Source organism: Stegodyphus dumicola, chromosome X2, assembly GCF_044657685.1.
Source record: "Stegodyphus dumicola isolate Sdum_Otavi_A_Nest chromosome X2, ASM4465768v1".
Taxonomy (NCBI): Eukaryota; Metazoa; Arthropoda; class Arachnida; order Araneae; family Eresidae; genus Stegodyphus; species Stegodyphus dumicola.
In genome coordinates, this window is record NC_140781.1 from 91,320,872 (window position 1) to 91,339,952 (window position 19,081).

The 19,081-nt window shown below is 35.5% G+C and overlaps 1 protein-coding gene across 3 annotated transcripts in view; it reads right to left on the bottom strand.

The window, feature by feature from the left end:
* Window positions 1-9,400: 9,400 nt before the first annotated feature.
* Window positions 9,401-19,081, bottom strand: part of LOC118201163 (uncharacterized) — an 86,092-nt gene continuing 76,411 nt past the window's right edge. For all 3 annotated transcript variants that reach the window (XM_085808759.1, XM_085808758.1, XM_035373195.2), the window contains one exon: window positions 9,401-9,878. In XM_085808759.1, coding sequence (XP_085664885.1) covers window positions 9,726-9,878 — 153 coding nt within the window. In that variant the 3' untranslated portion in view covers window positions 9,401-9,725. The remainder of the gene's footprint in view (window positions 9,879-19,081) is intronic.

The window sequence follows — 19,081 nt, forward strand, 5'->3', positions numbered from 1 at the left end:
GCGTCTTAATTCTTAGAATCAACGTACATAGAAATCTATCGTATTTCCTTATGCTCGAATCATAGAAATGTCTCAGATTTCATTATGATTGGACAAACATCTATGGAGATGATTTAAGCAAATGAAAGTTGGCTTATTTTTTATCTAGAAACGAAGTGAAAATTAAGATGTCATTTTCCAATTTTTATGCGTAAGTCGCTTTGGACGTTCATATTTTTATTACGTATTATGTATATATTGCGGCTGCGGCTTTAAATCAAATTTGTGTAAAAGAACCAAAATTCTCCATAATTCTATATAATTTATACAAAAAAAACTAGAAAAAATGCTTTGATATTGTGTTTTCTAATGTTAAGTATTAAGACCTGATCCTAAATCCTTCCAGTCTTTATTATGCTTGGAAATAAAGACTAGAAATTATTCAAGTTCATGCTTTGCTATCTTAACCTGTAAACCTTCACTCTCCGCTACGACGACTGCAAGTTGATTCCTCTTCTATGTTTCGGGAATTATTACATATATAATTATTTTCTGAACCTACAAAAATATATTAAAAAATTATACCTACATTAAAATTTTTCAACTTTAGAATCAGGTCTTAATACTTAACATTAGAAAACACAATATCAAAGCATTTTTTCTAGTTTTTCTTGTATAAATTATATAGAATTATGCAGAATTTTGGTTCTTTTACACAAATTTGATTTAAAGCCGCAGCCGCAATGTATACATAATACGTAATATAAATATTAAAGTCCAAAGCGACTTACGCATAAAAATTGGAAAATGACAGCTTAATTTTCACTTCGTTTCTAGATAAAAAATAAGCCAACTTTCATTTGCTTAAGCGTTTGAATTAATATATATTTATATAAGAGTTCTTAAATTCATTTCTAATGTAAAAGTGTCATGAGTTATGCAACCGTAGACTATTTTTGCGCAATAATTTACCTTTTTAAGTTTTTTTTTTTTTTTTACTTTATATGTTGTATAATCAATATTAAAAATATTGCTTAAATTTTCTTCTCGCAAAATTTGGTTTAAGAAATAGTAAAATGCTCAATTCTCCCATTAAGAAATTTTATTACTTTTAAAAATTACTATAGATTGTACCGTCGTGTATTCTTTGCTAACATAAAATGTACGCGACTGTGAAAGACCGTTTAGTTAACAGCCGGCACCAGCTCGTGCTTACAGAAGCCAATACGTTTGGTTTAAATCAAAAGGTCATGGATAAACTTAAAATTGATGATGAAGTTTAAGTATAGCCTAACAACGACTTCACAGTTTAACTATCGCGCAAACTGGCTCTGACCGAAGTCGGTGTAAACAAGCGTAATGGCAAGAATAACTCAACGCGTCAGAATTCTAATCGTTAGAGAATCAAAGTTAGCAACGTGGTCTTCAAGCAGGCAGAACACGCTCTGATTTCACCCTCCAAAACCTTCCTTTAGATACTTTCTTCATTCTACCTAATTTAAATATCGCGCGTGCTGGAAATTTAGCATTCTGGCAGGGATAAGAAATGAGACTTGGTAGGAAAGTCATTTAACTTCAAATAACGGGTTAGAAAATTAAAATGAACCCTACAAGATAGATAAAATAACCACGCTGAATTCTATATGCATGTAAGAGATTTTAAAAAATAAATTATTCTTATGCCTCATAAAATTAGAACATGTAATCACTTAAATATTGAATACAAATTGCCAATAAATAGTTACAATACTATTGTCAAAAGAAAATTAAGAAGAAATTTATTAAAAGTATTCCCTTTTCAAAAACTTTACAATCATTAAAATTTCAATATGTTTTAAAAATAGTTGATTATATATTTCTAAATAAAACCGCATCATAATCTGTTTTAGTTAGCTTTCTCAATTGCAGTTTCCATTCAAATAATTCTAAATAGATTGTGAATTTATGTTGAATTTCATTATAAATTATCCATATATTTGATTGCTTCTTCCAGCTTAAAATGAGGAAATTATTATTTCTTAGTTAGGAAGTTCTGAATAAAAATATATTCATAAATTTTTCAGCTTTGCTATGTATTCAGTTTTATTCAAAATTCATCAATAAAAAGTTTAGAAAAACATTAAAGGTACATTTTCGTACATGTAATCCGACTGCTTTACGAAGGTATTATATAATTCTCTAAAACTACATATGCAATAGGGATAGTACTACATACTTCACTTTATGCCAGTTCCTGTTGCTAATTTTTATCGTCTTTCATATTAGAAATACTGTAATTTTTTCCTGGCTTTTAAATTTCTAGATCTAATGCATGTCTATATTCGTAGTATAGTATATAACCTTTAGGAACCTCAAAAACTTGTATATGTTCACAATATGTATAACCGTCAGAAATGCATGTATATATTCACAATATATACAAATGTGCAAAATTAAGAGAATTTGCAAATTACGTCTATTTTTACGAAAAGTATTGAACCAAAGGTACTAATCATATCGCTGAAGAATTATGCAAATATTCAGATTCGAATATGTAATCGTGATTCGAAGACGTGCGTGTCTACGGAGCTGTGATTATACGATATAAAGACACGAGAGGTATTCGGTGATTTGATCGCACTCCTTCACGATATTCGCCGTGTTTCTTGCAAGAGTTGGGCAAATTTTATGAGGTATCAGGTAAAATAAGCAGCGACGAACGTATGGATGACAGAATGAGATGGATAATAGCGGGTAGATAAGAGGCAGGCCAATCACAAGGCTACCGGTGGGGGAATTGAGGGTAAACATAAAAGAGCGCGTTTAGCATGGTGCAGACAACCAACTGATTAGGCTTGTGGAATTTATCGGCTCTGCTCTGCATCATAAGAGTTGTACTGCAGTGCTCATGCTGGACGTGGCCAAAGCATTTGACCGCGTCTGGCATGAGGGCTTAATATAAAAATCTGATAATGATGAATTTGCCTACAGACCTGATCTTACTCACCCGATCATATATTGCAAATCGTTACTTTACAGTTAGCTGCAAGCAGAGTGATTATGATACAAAACTATCGCTGCAGGCGTCCCCCAGGGGTCCTGTCTTGGGCCAGTATTCTATCTTTTCTATGCGGCTGATTTCCCGCGGGATAAGCTCAACAGAAATACATTGCTGGCCTGCTATGCGGATGACATCGCTGTAGCGGTCAGATCTATTCAGCCTAACAGGGCAATTTCTGTTATGCAGGATATTATTATGGACATTGAGGTGCTCCAAGTGGAGGATGTCCATCAACGCGACTAAATCCTAGCTACTTCTTGTTAAAAGGAAGAAAATACTAGCCTCAGTTTAGCCACTTTACCTATTCGGCCAACGTGTCCCGATGGTAAACAAGGCCAAGTATTTAGGTGTTTACTTGAATCAAAGACTCAAGTGGAGTACGCATGTCAATTACATTGCAAACAAGACCAAAGGAATTGCTGAACAATTACAAGTACTGTTAGGGCGCAGCTAGCAGTTAGATCTGAGAAGGAAAAGGCAGATTTATATTTCTATTTTACGACCAATTATGTGTTATGCGTCCCCTGTTTGGGCGACTGCTACGAGCTCAGGTATCAACATATTGCAGATGACTCAAAACAAAATCTTACGCACCATTGCAGGAGCGCATTTTTACATCCGTAACAAACTCCTGCACGATCATTTACAAGTTGAATATATTGAAAAATATCTGCAAAAACTTAACAACAAGTTCTTTGACAAAGGTTTGAATTGCAGTAAAGGAAACTTTAATGCTGTACTAAACTATGTCTGCATTCCTGAGGACTACAATATCAGGCCTTTCACGGCTCACAGAATGAGGAATTACAATTTTGTCACTTAGCCCGCTCGTTTTTATATAAATAAATAACACATTTTCATGCGTACATTACTTCACTTTCATTTGTTTATTACATGTTTAACACTGTACCCAATGCACATTTCATGTATTTCATTTCTTTTGAATCTTCCCAGCTCCATACACGTGATTATTACTCTTGTCTCAGGGGTGAAATTTAAGTTACTTTGATGATTGGACTTTTTGTCACTATGGCCGATGGGCCCGCTTTTCCTTACCGATTTCCCGGCTGGGAACTAGCTGATAGTTGACATGTGATTGCCCTTAGGAGATTAGATCAATATAGCTTATTAAAGCGCAACTGGGCTAATATAAGCATAAGCAATTAGCATTTAAAGTGCAGACAAAATGCACCTTGGGCTAGACTTCAGTGGAGTAAGGTGTTTTCAACAAATCAGTAGAGATTCAGTCTGGACACTGACTTTTGGCGTACCCGTATCTGGAGAGAGCCTGAAACACGATACCATTCTTCCCTCATTAGGAAAAAGGATCATGGCGGCGCTAAAAGTGTATTGGTTTGGGCAGCCATTATGTTGGACGGCTGCACCACCCCTGCATGTGTTTGACAAAGCCTCCGTGACTGCTATGAGGTATAGAGAGGTGATTTTAGAGCCCTATGTTCGACTTTTCATGGGCGCATTTGGTCCTGGGTTCCTGTTAATAGATGACAGTGCTCATCCATATATAAGGTATTTCTCTCACCTTCTTAGCATGCCTTCGTGGTGTAATGGTCAGCACACTCGGCGCGTATTTCGAGAGGTCGGAGTTCCGGCGAGAGCATTGCTCATTTTTCATATCTCCTGCTTCGTCTCCATATACATAGGTCAGCCTTGTTGCAAGAGTAAGATAGACTGCCATAGGGACTTTTCTGCTGCCTACTACCCAATATGTCGTCACTCTGCGCGAGCTGTTTGGCAGTGAGAAGAGACCATACCCATATTAGACTCATTTTCAGTTAGATATCACAACGTGGATTTTGTACATCTCTGCATTATGAGCTCTACTGACAATCTTGCGTACGCAAAATGACTTTTAAATGGCATACCTCTTTGTGTGTTATAAATGTACATTCATACCAAATTTCATTAAGGTTTGGCCATTAATTTTTCAGAAATTCGGTATAATGTGCAGATTTTCTTTATTTTGCACATAAGTGTATATAACCATTAGAAAACTAAAAAAAGCATGTATGATCATAATGTATGTAACCTTAAGGAACCTTAAAAAATAAGGCGTCTTACAAATTGAAAGATTAATTAATAAAACTGTAGTTGGAAAATGCAGTAATACTTCCTCAATGAATTTTAAAGCATATTGATTACATTAGCTTACAAAATAGAAAGTAATGGAAAAGAGATTCTTTCAATATTTTTTCCCAAATATTTATATTTCTGTGTCTGACTAATGCCATGCAGAGAGATTGGTAGTATTAATAATAGCGTAATTAAGTTACTATTTAAGGGGTGCTAAGTTACCCCAAAATCTTCAAAAAATGGAGATTTCGGATTTTTGCATATTCGAATTCTCTACTCATTTATCTTTCTAAAATTATCATTCTTTAATCGCTATGAAAATTAAAACTGTATAAAATCTAGTTTTAATTTGTCATCGAGTGCTTTGATCAACGAGGATTTTTACATAAAAATGCGTTTTTCTCCAAACGTGATTTTTTTACACTCAATGTACCTTTTCTCAGGAACTACTGCTCACAGGTATCTACAATTTTTATGGCTTATTTATTAGGTTTTCTAATATTTACTCAAATGAGCTTTTTGTAATATACTACGAAAGAAGTATTTAAAAAAACGTTTTGTGTGAGAAAAGTGCTAAATTTTACTATACCTTACAAAACGTTCTGTAAATTTCTCAAAATTCAAAATGTTTCCAAAGCTCATTTCAGTATAACCAGATAGGTACGCTTTAATTATACAAAACATTTCAAGCGTGTATCTGCAGCAGATTTTGAGAAAAGGTACGTCGTAAATGGACAATTTAACACTGTCGGTATAGGGATTTCTAATACCCCTTAAATTCAGTTACGGTTACTTAAAATTTCACATAAATATATTTATAAAATGCGTATAAAAATCGATATCTTTTTTTCCGCATTTTCCATCGAGCCCAACAAACGCTAACTAACAAGTGTGCATACTTCATCATTATAAAATATCAACCGTGAATAAAATTTAGTGTCCCTGTCCAAGTGCTTGACTTTATGCTTCTTAAAAATTGTGCTATCAGCTACAATTAAGCTGTTTAAGCCCACTCAATTTAGTAACTTAAATTCTTATGTTAGGAATATTATCTCAAATTCAAAATGATAAAGGAGATGGTTACGTATTTTTAAAATACAGTTTTAATGTAAATGCATCAAAATTTTCCTCAATTTTCTACTAAATTTTACGTGAAATGTCAATTACTAAATTTTTTTGGCAAGCAATATTAAGAATTATACTTTCATAGCCTTTCTTTAGCGAGTTACTCTGTGCAAAACTGAAGTAAAATTTTGTTAATTGATTTTAATCTCCATATCTAATAAATATTCTACACGAGTCTGTTTTCAAATGGCAATAAATATTCTTATATTCGGAAAAGCTAATAAAATACTATTCTAGGAACTTTAATGCTTCAGGTAATTTAATATGGCTAAATTCACTATGTCCAGAACGATTGTGAACAAACTTAATGTGCTTTTTAATGTTGAAGCATATTCATTGAATTTCTGGATATCTATACGAGTTTAGAAATTTCAAGATTTTACAGTAGTTTTAAAATGTTGAAATTTGACAGTTAAGTTTACTTTATAAAAAAGATAGAACCAAATTATATTCCGAGGATAACATTAAATAATGCAGAAAGCAGATTTTCTAGTCAAAAGAAACTGCCTGTATTTGCATCACGTATAAGATTAACAATTAAGCTGACAGCCATTTCACTTATTAACTACTCTTTAATTGAGTGTACTTCATTAAAAGAGTAATCTTAAAAATTTTATTATTAAAAAATTAAAACATTTTCACTAAGATATAAAAATATAGCCTAAAATCATAAGAAAGTGGTTTAAAGATTGAAATATTTAAACAAATAAATTAAAAATATTCTACAAAATTTAATTCGTCAGCTGAAATTAAATTCTGTATAAAACTTTAGATATAATGCATCAAAATCTGCCCCAGTTAAAATAAATTAATTTACATTTGTAAGGCTTAATTTTTCTAACAGTTAAATTTTAGTTAAAATTTACTTCCTGTCTTTCCTTAATTTCAGCTTACAACTTCTGGCCAGAACGTATTTTCAGAATTGCGGTTGAATGCAAATGAAGAGAAGAAGTATTTAACTGTGAAGTTCTACTGACTTCGTTAGAGAGCCAAAGATTCTGATCAGCGCGTTAGCCTTTTGGCTATACTCTCTCTAAAGCTATTTTTACGATGCGCCGTACTTTAGGACCTTGATAGGCGGTGACAGGTGAGAGCAGGGTCCGGACACCAGGGCGGCTTTCACTGACTATTCGGGTATCGTCCGAATTAGGACCTTGATAGGGGCCTCTAGGTCCTAACTCCGTTATAATCTCGATAGTTTCGGCTATATATTTTTACTTAAGATTAGTAAAGTTTTATATATTAGTTTCCTGTGGCGCAGCCCGCAAAATGGTCATAGGGCGACGTAAAGTCTGCCAGGAGGGTCGGGCTGCATCCCTCATATCATATCATAGTTTCCTGAGTTCAAGCCGGAGTGGAGACTTTATTGTAAAACTCCAAGAAGGAGTCTTCTGTGAACTTTACGTGGAATAATAAAAGGTATTTAACCTTCTCGACTTCTGTTCTCTGTCTACTGAACTAAAGCGATTATTCGCTTACCTGTTCTTAAGGTTCCTCAACCTTAGCTGTAAATTAGAAGACAGGAATCTTACACATTCATCTGATTCATTGAAGATTGATTGACTGATGCATACATTAAATGTAAGTATGTAACTAGAGATTGTCCACAAAACTCCTTTTGAATCACGAAATTGGTATCTAAAGCTAAAAAAAATCAACGGTAGTGTACCCCCTGCAATCTACTCTTAGTAGTGACAAAAGTTGTCCCTCATGTATAATCACTCACCAGTGACCGAACAGATAAGACTGCTCATGCTGGTAATATTCAAACCCAGAAACCTGAAAGTTCAACCTCATGATATTCTGTGAAGTTCCTCATGATATCTAGTGAAGAAATTAGCGCCTTAGAAATTTTCATGGTTTTCCACAGGTGCAACATGAATATAAGTTAGTTTCTCTAGGAAAGGTCCTCCACGAAGGCATCCTTCCCTTCGCAGATAGCCCTCAAATACTTTATCTTAATTAAATTAACAAAATGACTACGCTTTAGTCGATCTGAATCAAACGTTTCATCTCATTAATTAGTATAATAACATACTGCGTATCATCATTTAGGCATTTACAAATACTTCTGTTACTACAGGGCACTAGTCTATCTCATAAAAACTACCTATATACTTTTATACCAGGCTTTCTGTGTTAATACCACGTGCTTAAACATTTTTAAATATTCTTTTTATATAGGAAATATTTAAGATATAAACTATATTTTCAGTAGCTTAATTATTAATTTGTTGAAAATTATCAGCAGTAAAGTAAATAGTACATTCAATTTCTATATCTAAGAAATACCTTGCAAAGTAGTATTTTGTTTTTGTGATGGATAATATTCAGGAATGTACAGGAATTCAGGATTGTAATGGAACAGGTAGAGTTAGCAGATGCAGATAATTTTTATAAATGATCAGTGTATTATATCATTGTATTGTTATTTTATTAATGTGTTTGAGTATTGTGGTATTAGCTATACATACTGCAGCATTACTCAGTTAAGCCACACATTATAAAATTAAGTTATTATGCTGATTATTATGTAACTGCAATAGCACATTATTATGTGTTATAACACATTACTGTAATCTTGTACCAGGGACCAGCATTTGTAACACGGAATGTAACGTGTCACAGAAATTCAGCATTAAGTCACTATAATACAGCACTGTGATATTGTACAACAATGTACAATATCACAGTGCAGGTTAACAACAGCTCCTTTTTTTTTTAAGAAACGAGTAACTGAAACTTTACTTATCTTTCGTTGTGCCATGCAGATATCTCGGAGCATTAAACCGCCGAAATAGCATAATGTTTTAATTATTATTGCAGAGTGCATCATGTTTTTAGCTCATGCCATTGCATTACATTCTTAAATTATTGCAGCATATTCTCCAACAAGATTTCTACATTCTTGCAAAGTATGATCACAAACATTCCTGTACTTTTATACAGAAAACTGATTCAAATAAACTGAAAATACTATTTTGTAATATGAAACATTTCTTAAAGTGTTTTGGAATAAACAACTGTATAAATTCAGTAAGTCTGAAATTAAATGCTATTTTAGTTATTTTCAGTCGCTTATTCGAATTAGCATTTTTATTAATGAAAATAGATCATTGCACTCAACTTGGAGCAGCCCCAGGAAACGTGTTTTGTCGAATCAAATTTATCTCACCAATTGTTTAGTTTTTTATTACATTTCCAAAAGTTATCAAAAAGCAGTCGCTGAAATTGCTAACAAATCTAATGCAAATATGCATTCTGCATTCCCTATCTTATTGCGATGAGATACTGATTATGTTTGAAAGATTAATATTTACATTGTGAACTTGTTTAATGGAAGCAGATCCTTCTTTGTTGTTCCAGTGGTTGCAAATCCAAACTTTTAAATCACTGCCCGAATTATTGTCCTTAATCTCATGGATCTGACGAAATTCCTTCTCGTAGCATTTATACAGCGCTCGCTATTCTGCATGGCAAAGCACTATTTTCAAAGTCTCGTTGAAAGAGATTTATAATGACCATAAGTCCACACTTTTTCATTCTCGGCGGATTCCTTATTTATATCGTTGTCTGTTGATGTCAGCGACCTCGATGACTTGCGTTTTGTCTGCTGCGTGCGTAGATAAGGTTCCAAAAATGCCTGCAAAAATAGTAAGAATAATAAACTTTAGATTTCCTTCAGGATACGAAAACGAATAATTATAAATTTGCAAGATAAAGTAAAGAATTGTAAATTATGAAGTGCGATTTTAATATTATCTTTCATTGACAGAATTTTTTTTAAAGTACAATACGAGTCCTCAAAACCTGATATAGTTGCAGAATACGTAGATGGAAAAATTCACGACAAAGTTGGGGGGAAATGCACCTCTTTCCCTAGCAAAAAACCCTTATAAATGAGACCTTTTTAAATTCCATTACAACTGCAAGTATATTCGTTAAAAAAAGACGACCATAGTAAACAAGTAATGTCCCATAAACAAATATCCATTGATACGTTGATACAGAGTATCAATGGACAGAAAGCAATACTACTCCTCTTCGTGTCATGTTTGATGCATCAGCTAAGTGCGCAAATGGAGTAAGTCTCAACTCCTTATTACTGACTGGTGGAACTGTGAAACAAGATCTATTTTCAATAGTAACTCGTTTTTGAACACACACATATGTATTTAGCACAGACATTACTAAAATGTACAGGCAAATTCTTGTCGAAGAAACTGATAGAGAACTTCAGAGAATTTTGTGGAAATCAAGTTCCTGCTCACCTGTTGAAACTTTACAGACTGAGAACAATTACATTTGGTACAACATGTGCCCCGTATTTGGCCACTAGAGCTTTAAAAGCTTTAGCTGAGGAGGAGCAAGGCTGTTTACCCCGTGCTTTCGCAGTTTTACTTACCGATGTCTACGTGGATGATATTTTATATGGTTCAGAAAATTTAGAGGACACAATTTCTTTGCAATTTGAATTAATGAATTTATTGAACAAGGGTGGCATGCAGTTACATAAATGGGTTTCAAACTATCCAGATTTCTCTCACTCAACTCTGTCTGAAACAAACGCATTTTGTTTTCCAAAATAAATATTACAAGCAAATTGAGGGATTAGCCATGGGAAGCCCCGTCAGTCCCATCCTGGCTGATATCTACATGCATTATTATGAATCAAAATTGTTTGAAACTTTAAACTTCCCGGTATGGATCCGCTACGTAGACGATACTTTTACCGTTTGAAGGTAATAAAGGTGATTTAAATAAAGTTCTTTCAACAATGAATTCTATTGATCCTGCTATTCAGTTCACTTTTGAACTTGAGACTTGCAATTCTCTTTCGTTTCTCGACATTCTGGTCACACGTAACACATCCAACTTCAGTACTACGGTTTACCGTAAACCTTCATCGGTTTGCCTTCCACCACACTTCAAATCATGTCATCCAACTAAACAAAAGTTAGCTTCATTTTATTCCTATGTTTTCCGTGCTCTTCAAGTTTGCTCCTCCAAACTATATCTTGATGAAGAACTAAATTATTTAAAAGCAATAGCCATTGACAGGGGCTTTTCACCCAACATTATTAATCAAACAGTTAAAAAATTCTCATCTCAACACACCAAAAGGCACACTCTTGTTTTAGGAGATTATAAAAATTCTGTTGTCATTCCCTTCTTTTCATCAATTAGCTATAAAGTTGCACGTATTTTGCAGAAAATTAACTTTCGTGTCGTTTATTCTCCCATCAATAAAATTCCGAGTTCCATACTCAAAGGCCCCATTTCATATATGAATTCCTGGGGTATTTACAGGATTCCTTGCCAATGTGGTTTAATTTACATTGGCTAAACTAAGAGTGTAAGGATCTTAAGTTTTACTAACGTTTATTTTATTTTAAATCTTTACTATCACTTCTTATTTTCTACTTCCGGCCAGAATTATAAGCGTGAAGGAGTTTATGCAAAATTGTCTGGCGAACGCCAAGTATTTAAGTGTGGCCTTTTTGCCAAGCAAAAGAGAGGAAGCCGTGAGTTCGAAGCAGGCCGCTTACCTTAGAAGTTACGCAGTTGCTACTTTGCCTTCCAGGCCAGAGGTTTTAATCCTCTTGATAAATTAAACGTATTGTAGTGTTCACAGTCTCTGTGCTACATACGCTTTCTGTTATTATAAGGCCAATCTTATTCTAAAGTTAAATTAGAGTTTAGTTTTATTTTGATATCTTTTAAGTTAGACCCCGAGTGGAGGGTCATTGTATTCCGAAGTACGGAAGTCATTGTATATAAAGAAAAAATAAAGGGTTTTGTATACCCTTCGTCTGTATCCTGTCTACTTACTACAATTAGTGAACATAGCTTTAGTAAGCTCTCTGTTCTAGTCAGGTCATTGTATGTTTCCGAAGAAGGTTAGAAGAAACATTGAACCTGATAGTGGCGCCCGACGAAGAATAACCATGGCCGAGTTTCAAGAAGAACCTGTGCTGCCTGCAGAAACAGCTCAGAATCCAGAAATGCCAGCTGCCGCCCTGGAAGGATTTGGGTATATTGTCCAGACCATGCGCGCTTCGATGAAACCAGAAGCAACGTTTAATGGAAACTCACAGGTAACCAGTTTTTTGGAAAAATTGGATGACCACTTCATGCTCTACCCCGTGCACGAGTTTCAAAAAGTTACCTTAGCTACCAGCGCTTTGAGGGGCCAAGCGCTTAACTGGTTCAAATGTATCGGCAGAAGTCTCTTGGGTCAAGCAGGAAGTCCCACATATACCTACGAAAATTTCAAGACTGCCCTACTAAAAGCCTTCCCTGTTGTAAGGGATCGTGCGAAATTAGAAACAGAACTTTTCAGTATATATCAACAAAGAATGGAAAACATGTCGAGTTTTATTTTAAGAAAAATTCACGTTTTCAAGCTCTTGTATGGAAACCGTCCGGATCCTGAAATAATTCAAGTGATTTTGCCGAGGTTACTACCCCAAGTGCAAGACTTTATTGAATTGAGAAATCCGACTACACTGGAAAAATTATTTGAGCTAGCAATCCAGTTTGAAAGTAGAAGAACGGCGGACGTCGAAAGAAGACGCCAATATCAACAGCGAAACCAATTTGGTACGCCAAGACTACAGCAAACTCAAGCACATGGCTACGGAGAAAAAGCGAATCAGTGGGCAAGGAAACCCGAGCATTCAAAATCAGCCGGCGAACGTCGACAGTTCAATAGCAACCCAGGAAAAAAGTCTCAAGGCCAGTGGAGAAAGAAGGAAAGCACCGAAAGGAAAAATAATTTAAACTAAAACGGATTTCTGCTGACGAGAGGGTGCGGAAATCCGAAGGCCACGAAAACCCCTCTTCCTACAAGTTAAATACAGTAATGGTGAAAAATTTAACTCTTCCGAAGATTGAAGTCTTGGTAAATAATATCCCGGCCACCGCACTCCTGGATACCGGCGCGCAGTGTTCCTGTGTGGCAGAAGTCTTTTTTAGAAAGTATTTTCGCAAATACCGCATATATAATGCGGATAATACAACAGTATTAGCGGCGCAAGGAGAACAATGTAAGTGCGTACTTAAAGTACCTTTGTACATCCGTATCAAGGACGAACAAGTAAAGGTGATGTTTTTTATAGTAAAGAATTTGCAAGCACACTTAATACTAGGAATAGACTTTCTTTCAGACGCACAAGCTACACTGGATTTTAATGAAGCGTCTCTTAAGCTGACGATGAAACCAGTGCGTGTAGAAAAGGTTGAACCGCCAAGGGTAAATCTCGACCACCTGCCTAATGACGAGCAAGATAGAATCCGACAAGTGGTAAGTGAATTTGCTTCCTTATTTAGTGATATTCCAGGATTTACCCAGGTTACTAACCATAGTATTGACACCGGAGATGCATTGCCGGTTCGTCAAAAACCATACCGGTATGATAAGAATACGGAAAAAATTATAGAATGGCATATTACCGATATGCTACGTAAAAAGATCGTAACGCCTATCTCAAGTAGTTATGCTAGTCCGGTGGTTTTATGTAAGAAAAATAATGATTATCCTTTGGAGCATCCAAAAAGGTGGAGATTCGCTATTGATTACCGTAAATTAAATTCCATAACGAAATATCCGGTATATCCGTTACCGATTATAGAAGAAATTTTAAGGAACATAAAATCAACCAAATTTATGACAACTTTAGACTTAACGAATGGTTATTTTCAAATAGGGATCAGGCCTGAGGACGTGCCTAAGACTGCTTTTATAACCAAGTCTGGCACTTATGCATTTTTGCGAATGCCGTTTGGCCTTTCAGGCGCCCCAGCAACATTTCAGCGATGCATGGACATTGTGTTAAGACCTGTTCTCGGAAAGTCCACATTTATCTATTTAGACGATATCATTATTACTAGTGATAATCTAGACCAACATGTACAGGATTTAAGACAGGTGTTTTCTTTATTAAATGAGGCCGGTCTAAAAGTTAATGTCGAAAAATGCAAATTTGCAGCCCCTGAATTAAAATATTTAGGTTACAAAATATCGCAAAAAGGGATCGAGACAGACGAATCAAAAATAATCGCTGTACAAAAGTATCCGACTCCAAACACGGCAAAGAAGCTATCTTCTTTTCTAGGACTTTGTTCATATTATAGGTCCTTTATAAAAGATTTTGCAGCTATTGCTGAACCATTGTTAAAATTAAAAAGGAAAAAGGCAAGATTCTCGTGGACGGCCGAAGCCAATAGTGCTTTCGAAAAATTAAAACAAGCATTAACGCAAGCCCCTGTGTTGAAATTTCCTGAAAAGGATGAAAATTTAGAAATTTCAGCGGATGCTTCGGATTATGCGGTAGGAGCGGTACTTTCGCAAAATCAGCAGCCAGTGGCATTTTTTAGCCGAACTTTAAATCAAACACAAAGAAACTATTCCGCGACCGAGAGAGAGGCACTTGCAGTTCTGTTAGCAGTGCAAAAGTTCCGAGTCTATTTTGGAAAGGCGCCGATAACAGTATATTCTGATCATGCGGCGGTAACTAGATTGTACTCTGGAAAAAATTTATCCCCAAGGTTAATAAGATGGGCACTCAAGCTGCAAGAATATAATCTGGTAATCAAGCATACCCCCGGAAAGGAAAATATCGTAGCAGATGCCCTGTCACGAATTAAATTAGACGAACAGGGTAATACCGTAAAAGTTGCAATGCTGACAGCGTGTACAATAAATTCCCGAGAAACTGTAATAACCGAACTGGGTAAGGATCCTGAGTTTGGAAGCATTTATGAGTATTTGAAGGATCCTGAAAATTTTAGCCACCAAGATATTGTGGCGATAAGAAATAGGGCGGCCCATTACGAACTAATAGATGGTCTATTATTCTACACAAAAACTACGAATTCCAACAACGAATTTCGACCTGTTATCCCAGCTAGTCTTAGATTAAATATCCTGCAAGAGCTCCATGACAGCCCTTTAGCTTCTCATGCTGGTATTCGAAAAACTACTCAACGCGTACGCGAGGCAGTCTACTTTCCTGAACTGCAAAAGTTAACAAGGGCGTATGTCCAGTCCTGCCCAACATGTCAAGCCGTTAATTATATTAATTTCCGCCCGGCCGGGTTTCTAAATAGTATTAAATCCGAATTTCCAAATGAAATAATCGGCATCGATTTATTGGGCCCTTTCCCAAAAAGTCAGTTAAACAAAAGTCGCTATCTCCTTGTTATAGTTGATCATTTTAGTAAATGGACCGAAATTGTTCCCTTAAAACGAGCCTCCGCGAAATTAGTTACCGATTCTATTTTAAATAAATATATTTTAAAATACGGGGCGCCCCTAAAAGTTATATCGGATAATGGTCCTCAATTTGTAAGTAATATATTTGAAGACATGTGCCAAAAACTGGGCATACGTCATTTAAAAATGGTCCCGTATCGGCCGCAATCAAATATAGCGGAACGGGTCAACAGAAATATAGTGAAAATTATCCGTAGTTATGTTAAAAATTTTCATAAAAGCTGGGATAACTATGTCAATGAATTTGCTTTCGCCCTTAGGACCGCAAAACATGATACAACGGGCAAAACTCCTGCTGAGTTATTTCTAGGCAGAAAGGTTATAACACCGTTAGATAAACTATTTTATGTGCAACAAAGAGCCCCAGAATTTAAAATGGGTGATATAGAAAAACTAATAAAAGAAGCAAAAAAGAATACGGAAGTAGCACAAAGAAAACAAAAATTGTATTATGACTTGAAACGACGGGGAGTAACTTATAAAGTAGGGGATGAAGTACTAAAAATTAAGCATTCACTTTCTTCAGCACCAGAAGATAAAACTGCCAAATTTTTTCCACGCTTTGAAGGACCATATGTTATAGAAAAAATAACTCACGCTGTTGTAGTGTTAAAGGCAAGAAATGGTGAAACCTGTTCCGCAAACATTGACCAGATAAAACCATTCTATGACCGTAATAAAATGCAAATCTTTTCAGATCTTTTGCAGGATCCGGTACGGCAGACACCGCAGGTACAAGTTCCAGAGGTGGGAAAACGACAAGTACAAGGGCAAGCCAATGAGAGACAGAAGCAAGTGAAAAGAAAATTGCCCCGCGGAAAAATTGAAGGTACAAAGAAAAAGAAGCCGTTCCACCGTCCAAAAAACAGAGTTCACGAACACCCCCAGAATGAAGAAGGGAGAAGGACGGCAACTATAACCCGGCTGTGAAACGGAAGATTGACTCATCCGACAGAACTCTCCGCAGCAAAAGTCGCCGAACTGCGGAAGGGCCATCAGCGGCGGAGGAAAAGTTACAAGGAAAATTTGAACGGCCAGCAACGAGGTCCAAGCAGGATCACGACAGAAGTTTCCCGGTTCCACCAAGACCAGCTGCCTTCAAACGGCCAAGACCACAAGCAGAGGACAGAAGGAAGATGTTCAAGGGTGGCCGTAGTGGTGAAAAACGGAAGCTTCCAGAGGAAAGCACTGAAGGGCGAGCCCGTACAAGAAGGAGGATCAACCAAGCTACGGTCTGCAGCACCTTTAAAGACTGGGCCCAGAAAAGGATGTCTGAATATTACAAAGATAAGTAAAATTTTATGCTACTTTACAAACTTAAGTTAATCTTTCATTCTCACTGCAAGTGGCAGATTTCAAGAAGTTTTACCTCATGCGAGGTCTACCTTTATCGCCAAAAGGGCGAGAAATGTGTTGTGACCGATTTTCTTATTATGTTTTTCAATTACTCGCGCGTAAAACTAAAGTTGATGTATAATAGCGTTGTGTAAAGACTTAAATATTGTAAAAAGTTATTGTATAAATTTTATTTAAAACATTCTAACAAGAAAGAAGTTTTAGTCTGAAAGACTTTTTGAAATGTAGTATTATTTCAATGTAGAAAGAATTGGCACTTGCTTTGAAAAGAATAGAAGTTAACAATGTACTACTAATGTATGTTTTCAAATGTGTAAAATTAACGGCATCTTGATATGTTCTTGTATACATGTGAACTGTTATTTTGAATGTTTAGAAATACCGTGATATGGTAAAAGTGAAAGTAATGTTAAAAAAATTTGTTATTCGTGTGACTGTAAAGATTAAATCATGGTGAATATGTGTTAAAGGTTGAATGATGTAGTTAGGCTCTCTGACGCTACACTTTAGAGTTAGCCACTTTCAGAATAGTACCTCAGGGTCTAGAGTTGAAATTAGGGTGTGTTAAGAGGTCTCGTATGTTGAATTTTAACACGTTAGTGTTTTGATTGTAGGAGGAAGTGTTGAACACATAGACAGAAACACATTCGTGTTTGGTGTTTTTACAACACATGTCAGAGAGCACGGGGAGAGATAATTAAAATAGTCATGAATGAAATAAGAATGTTAAGAAAAGTATATTCTATGTTATTTGCAATGTCATTCCGTAACATTTCATTAAACTAGTTTTCCTTCCAGATCTCTGGAAGGAACCAGAATTGAATAAAGCTCCTGTTTTGATGCAGTACAGATGAAAAAGAAAAAAGATTGTTGTATATTCCGGGAGCTGCTATTGTAACAAATTTCTTTCTTTTAAAATTTTCTAGTTTCTAGCTAAGTTATGTTTGTAAAAGTTTGGCCTCGCGTTAGTTTCTAGAGCTAAAAGTTTTCAACAAGGTCGTTTTAGACCTCAGTTTCAAACTAATTAACTCTGGCGGGAAGTATGTAAGGATCTTAAGTTTTACTAACGTTTATTTTATTTTAAATCTTTACTATCACTTCTTATTTTCTACTTCCGGCCAGAATTATAAGCGTGAAGGAGTTTATGCAAAATTGTCTGGCGAACGCCAAGTATTTAAGTGTGGCCTTTTTGCCAAGCAAAAGAGAGGAAGCCGTGAGTTCGAAGCAGGCCGCTTACCTTAGAAGTTACGCAGTTGCTACTTTGCCTTCCAGGCCAGAGGTTTTAATCCTCTTGATAAATTAAACGTATTGTAGTGTTCACAGTCTCTGTGCTACATACGCTTTCTGTTATTATAAGGCCAATCTTATTCTAAAGTTAAATTAGAGTTTAGTTTTATTTTGATATCTTTTAAGTTAGACCCCGAGTGGAGGGTCATTGTATTCCGAAGTACGGAAGTCATTGTATATAAAGAAAAAATAAAGGGTTTTGTATACCCTTCGTCTGTATCCTGTCTACTTACTACAATTAGTGAACATAGCTTTAGTAAGCTCTCTGTTCTAGTCAGGTCATTGTATGTTTCCGAAGAAGGTTAGAAGAAACATTGAACCTGATAAGAGAGCCTTAAAATTTCGCGTTAAGGAACATGAGGCATATGTTAGAAAAATGCAAACACAGAAGTCTTCTGCTGCCCAGTATTGTTGGTCCAAAAATCCCACTTTCAATTTTTCTTCTGCCAAAATTATTCAAAAAACATCTTCCATTCATGAACTAGATTTTCTAGAGGCATTTCACATTCAAAAAAATCTTTCTGTTCTAATTCCAATCCATCTTTGCCTTCAGCCTTTAAAGAAATTATGTTTAGCTCTGGTTTCATCAACAGATGGCGCCAGTAGCTGATCTCCTGTCCAGACGTTTTTATCTTATCTTATCTAATCATTATATCTTATCTCGTTCATTTGTGTTTTTGCAGCTGAGGATGATAGTTCGGTAAAACCATCGAAACTAGTCCTGTGAAACTTTGAAAATATAATGCTGATTTTTGTTGTTTGATTTCTAAATTAATATCCAGACTTGTTAAACGTCAACAAGGCTACTGAATGTAACTTTTCTTCAGGTTCCCATCTTGTGAAAACTCTCAGCATGATTTGGGCATGTAATTCCGATAATTTAACCTTTAAGGTTAATATGGAATCAAAGGCAAGTTTCACAAATG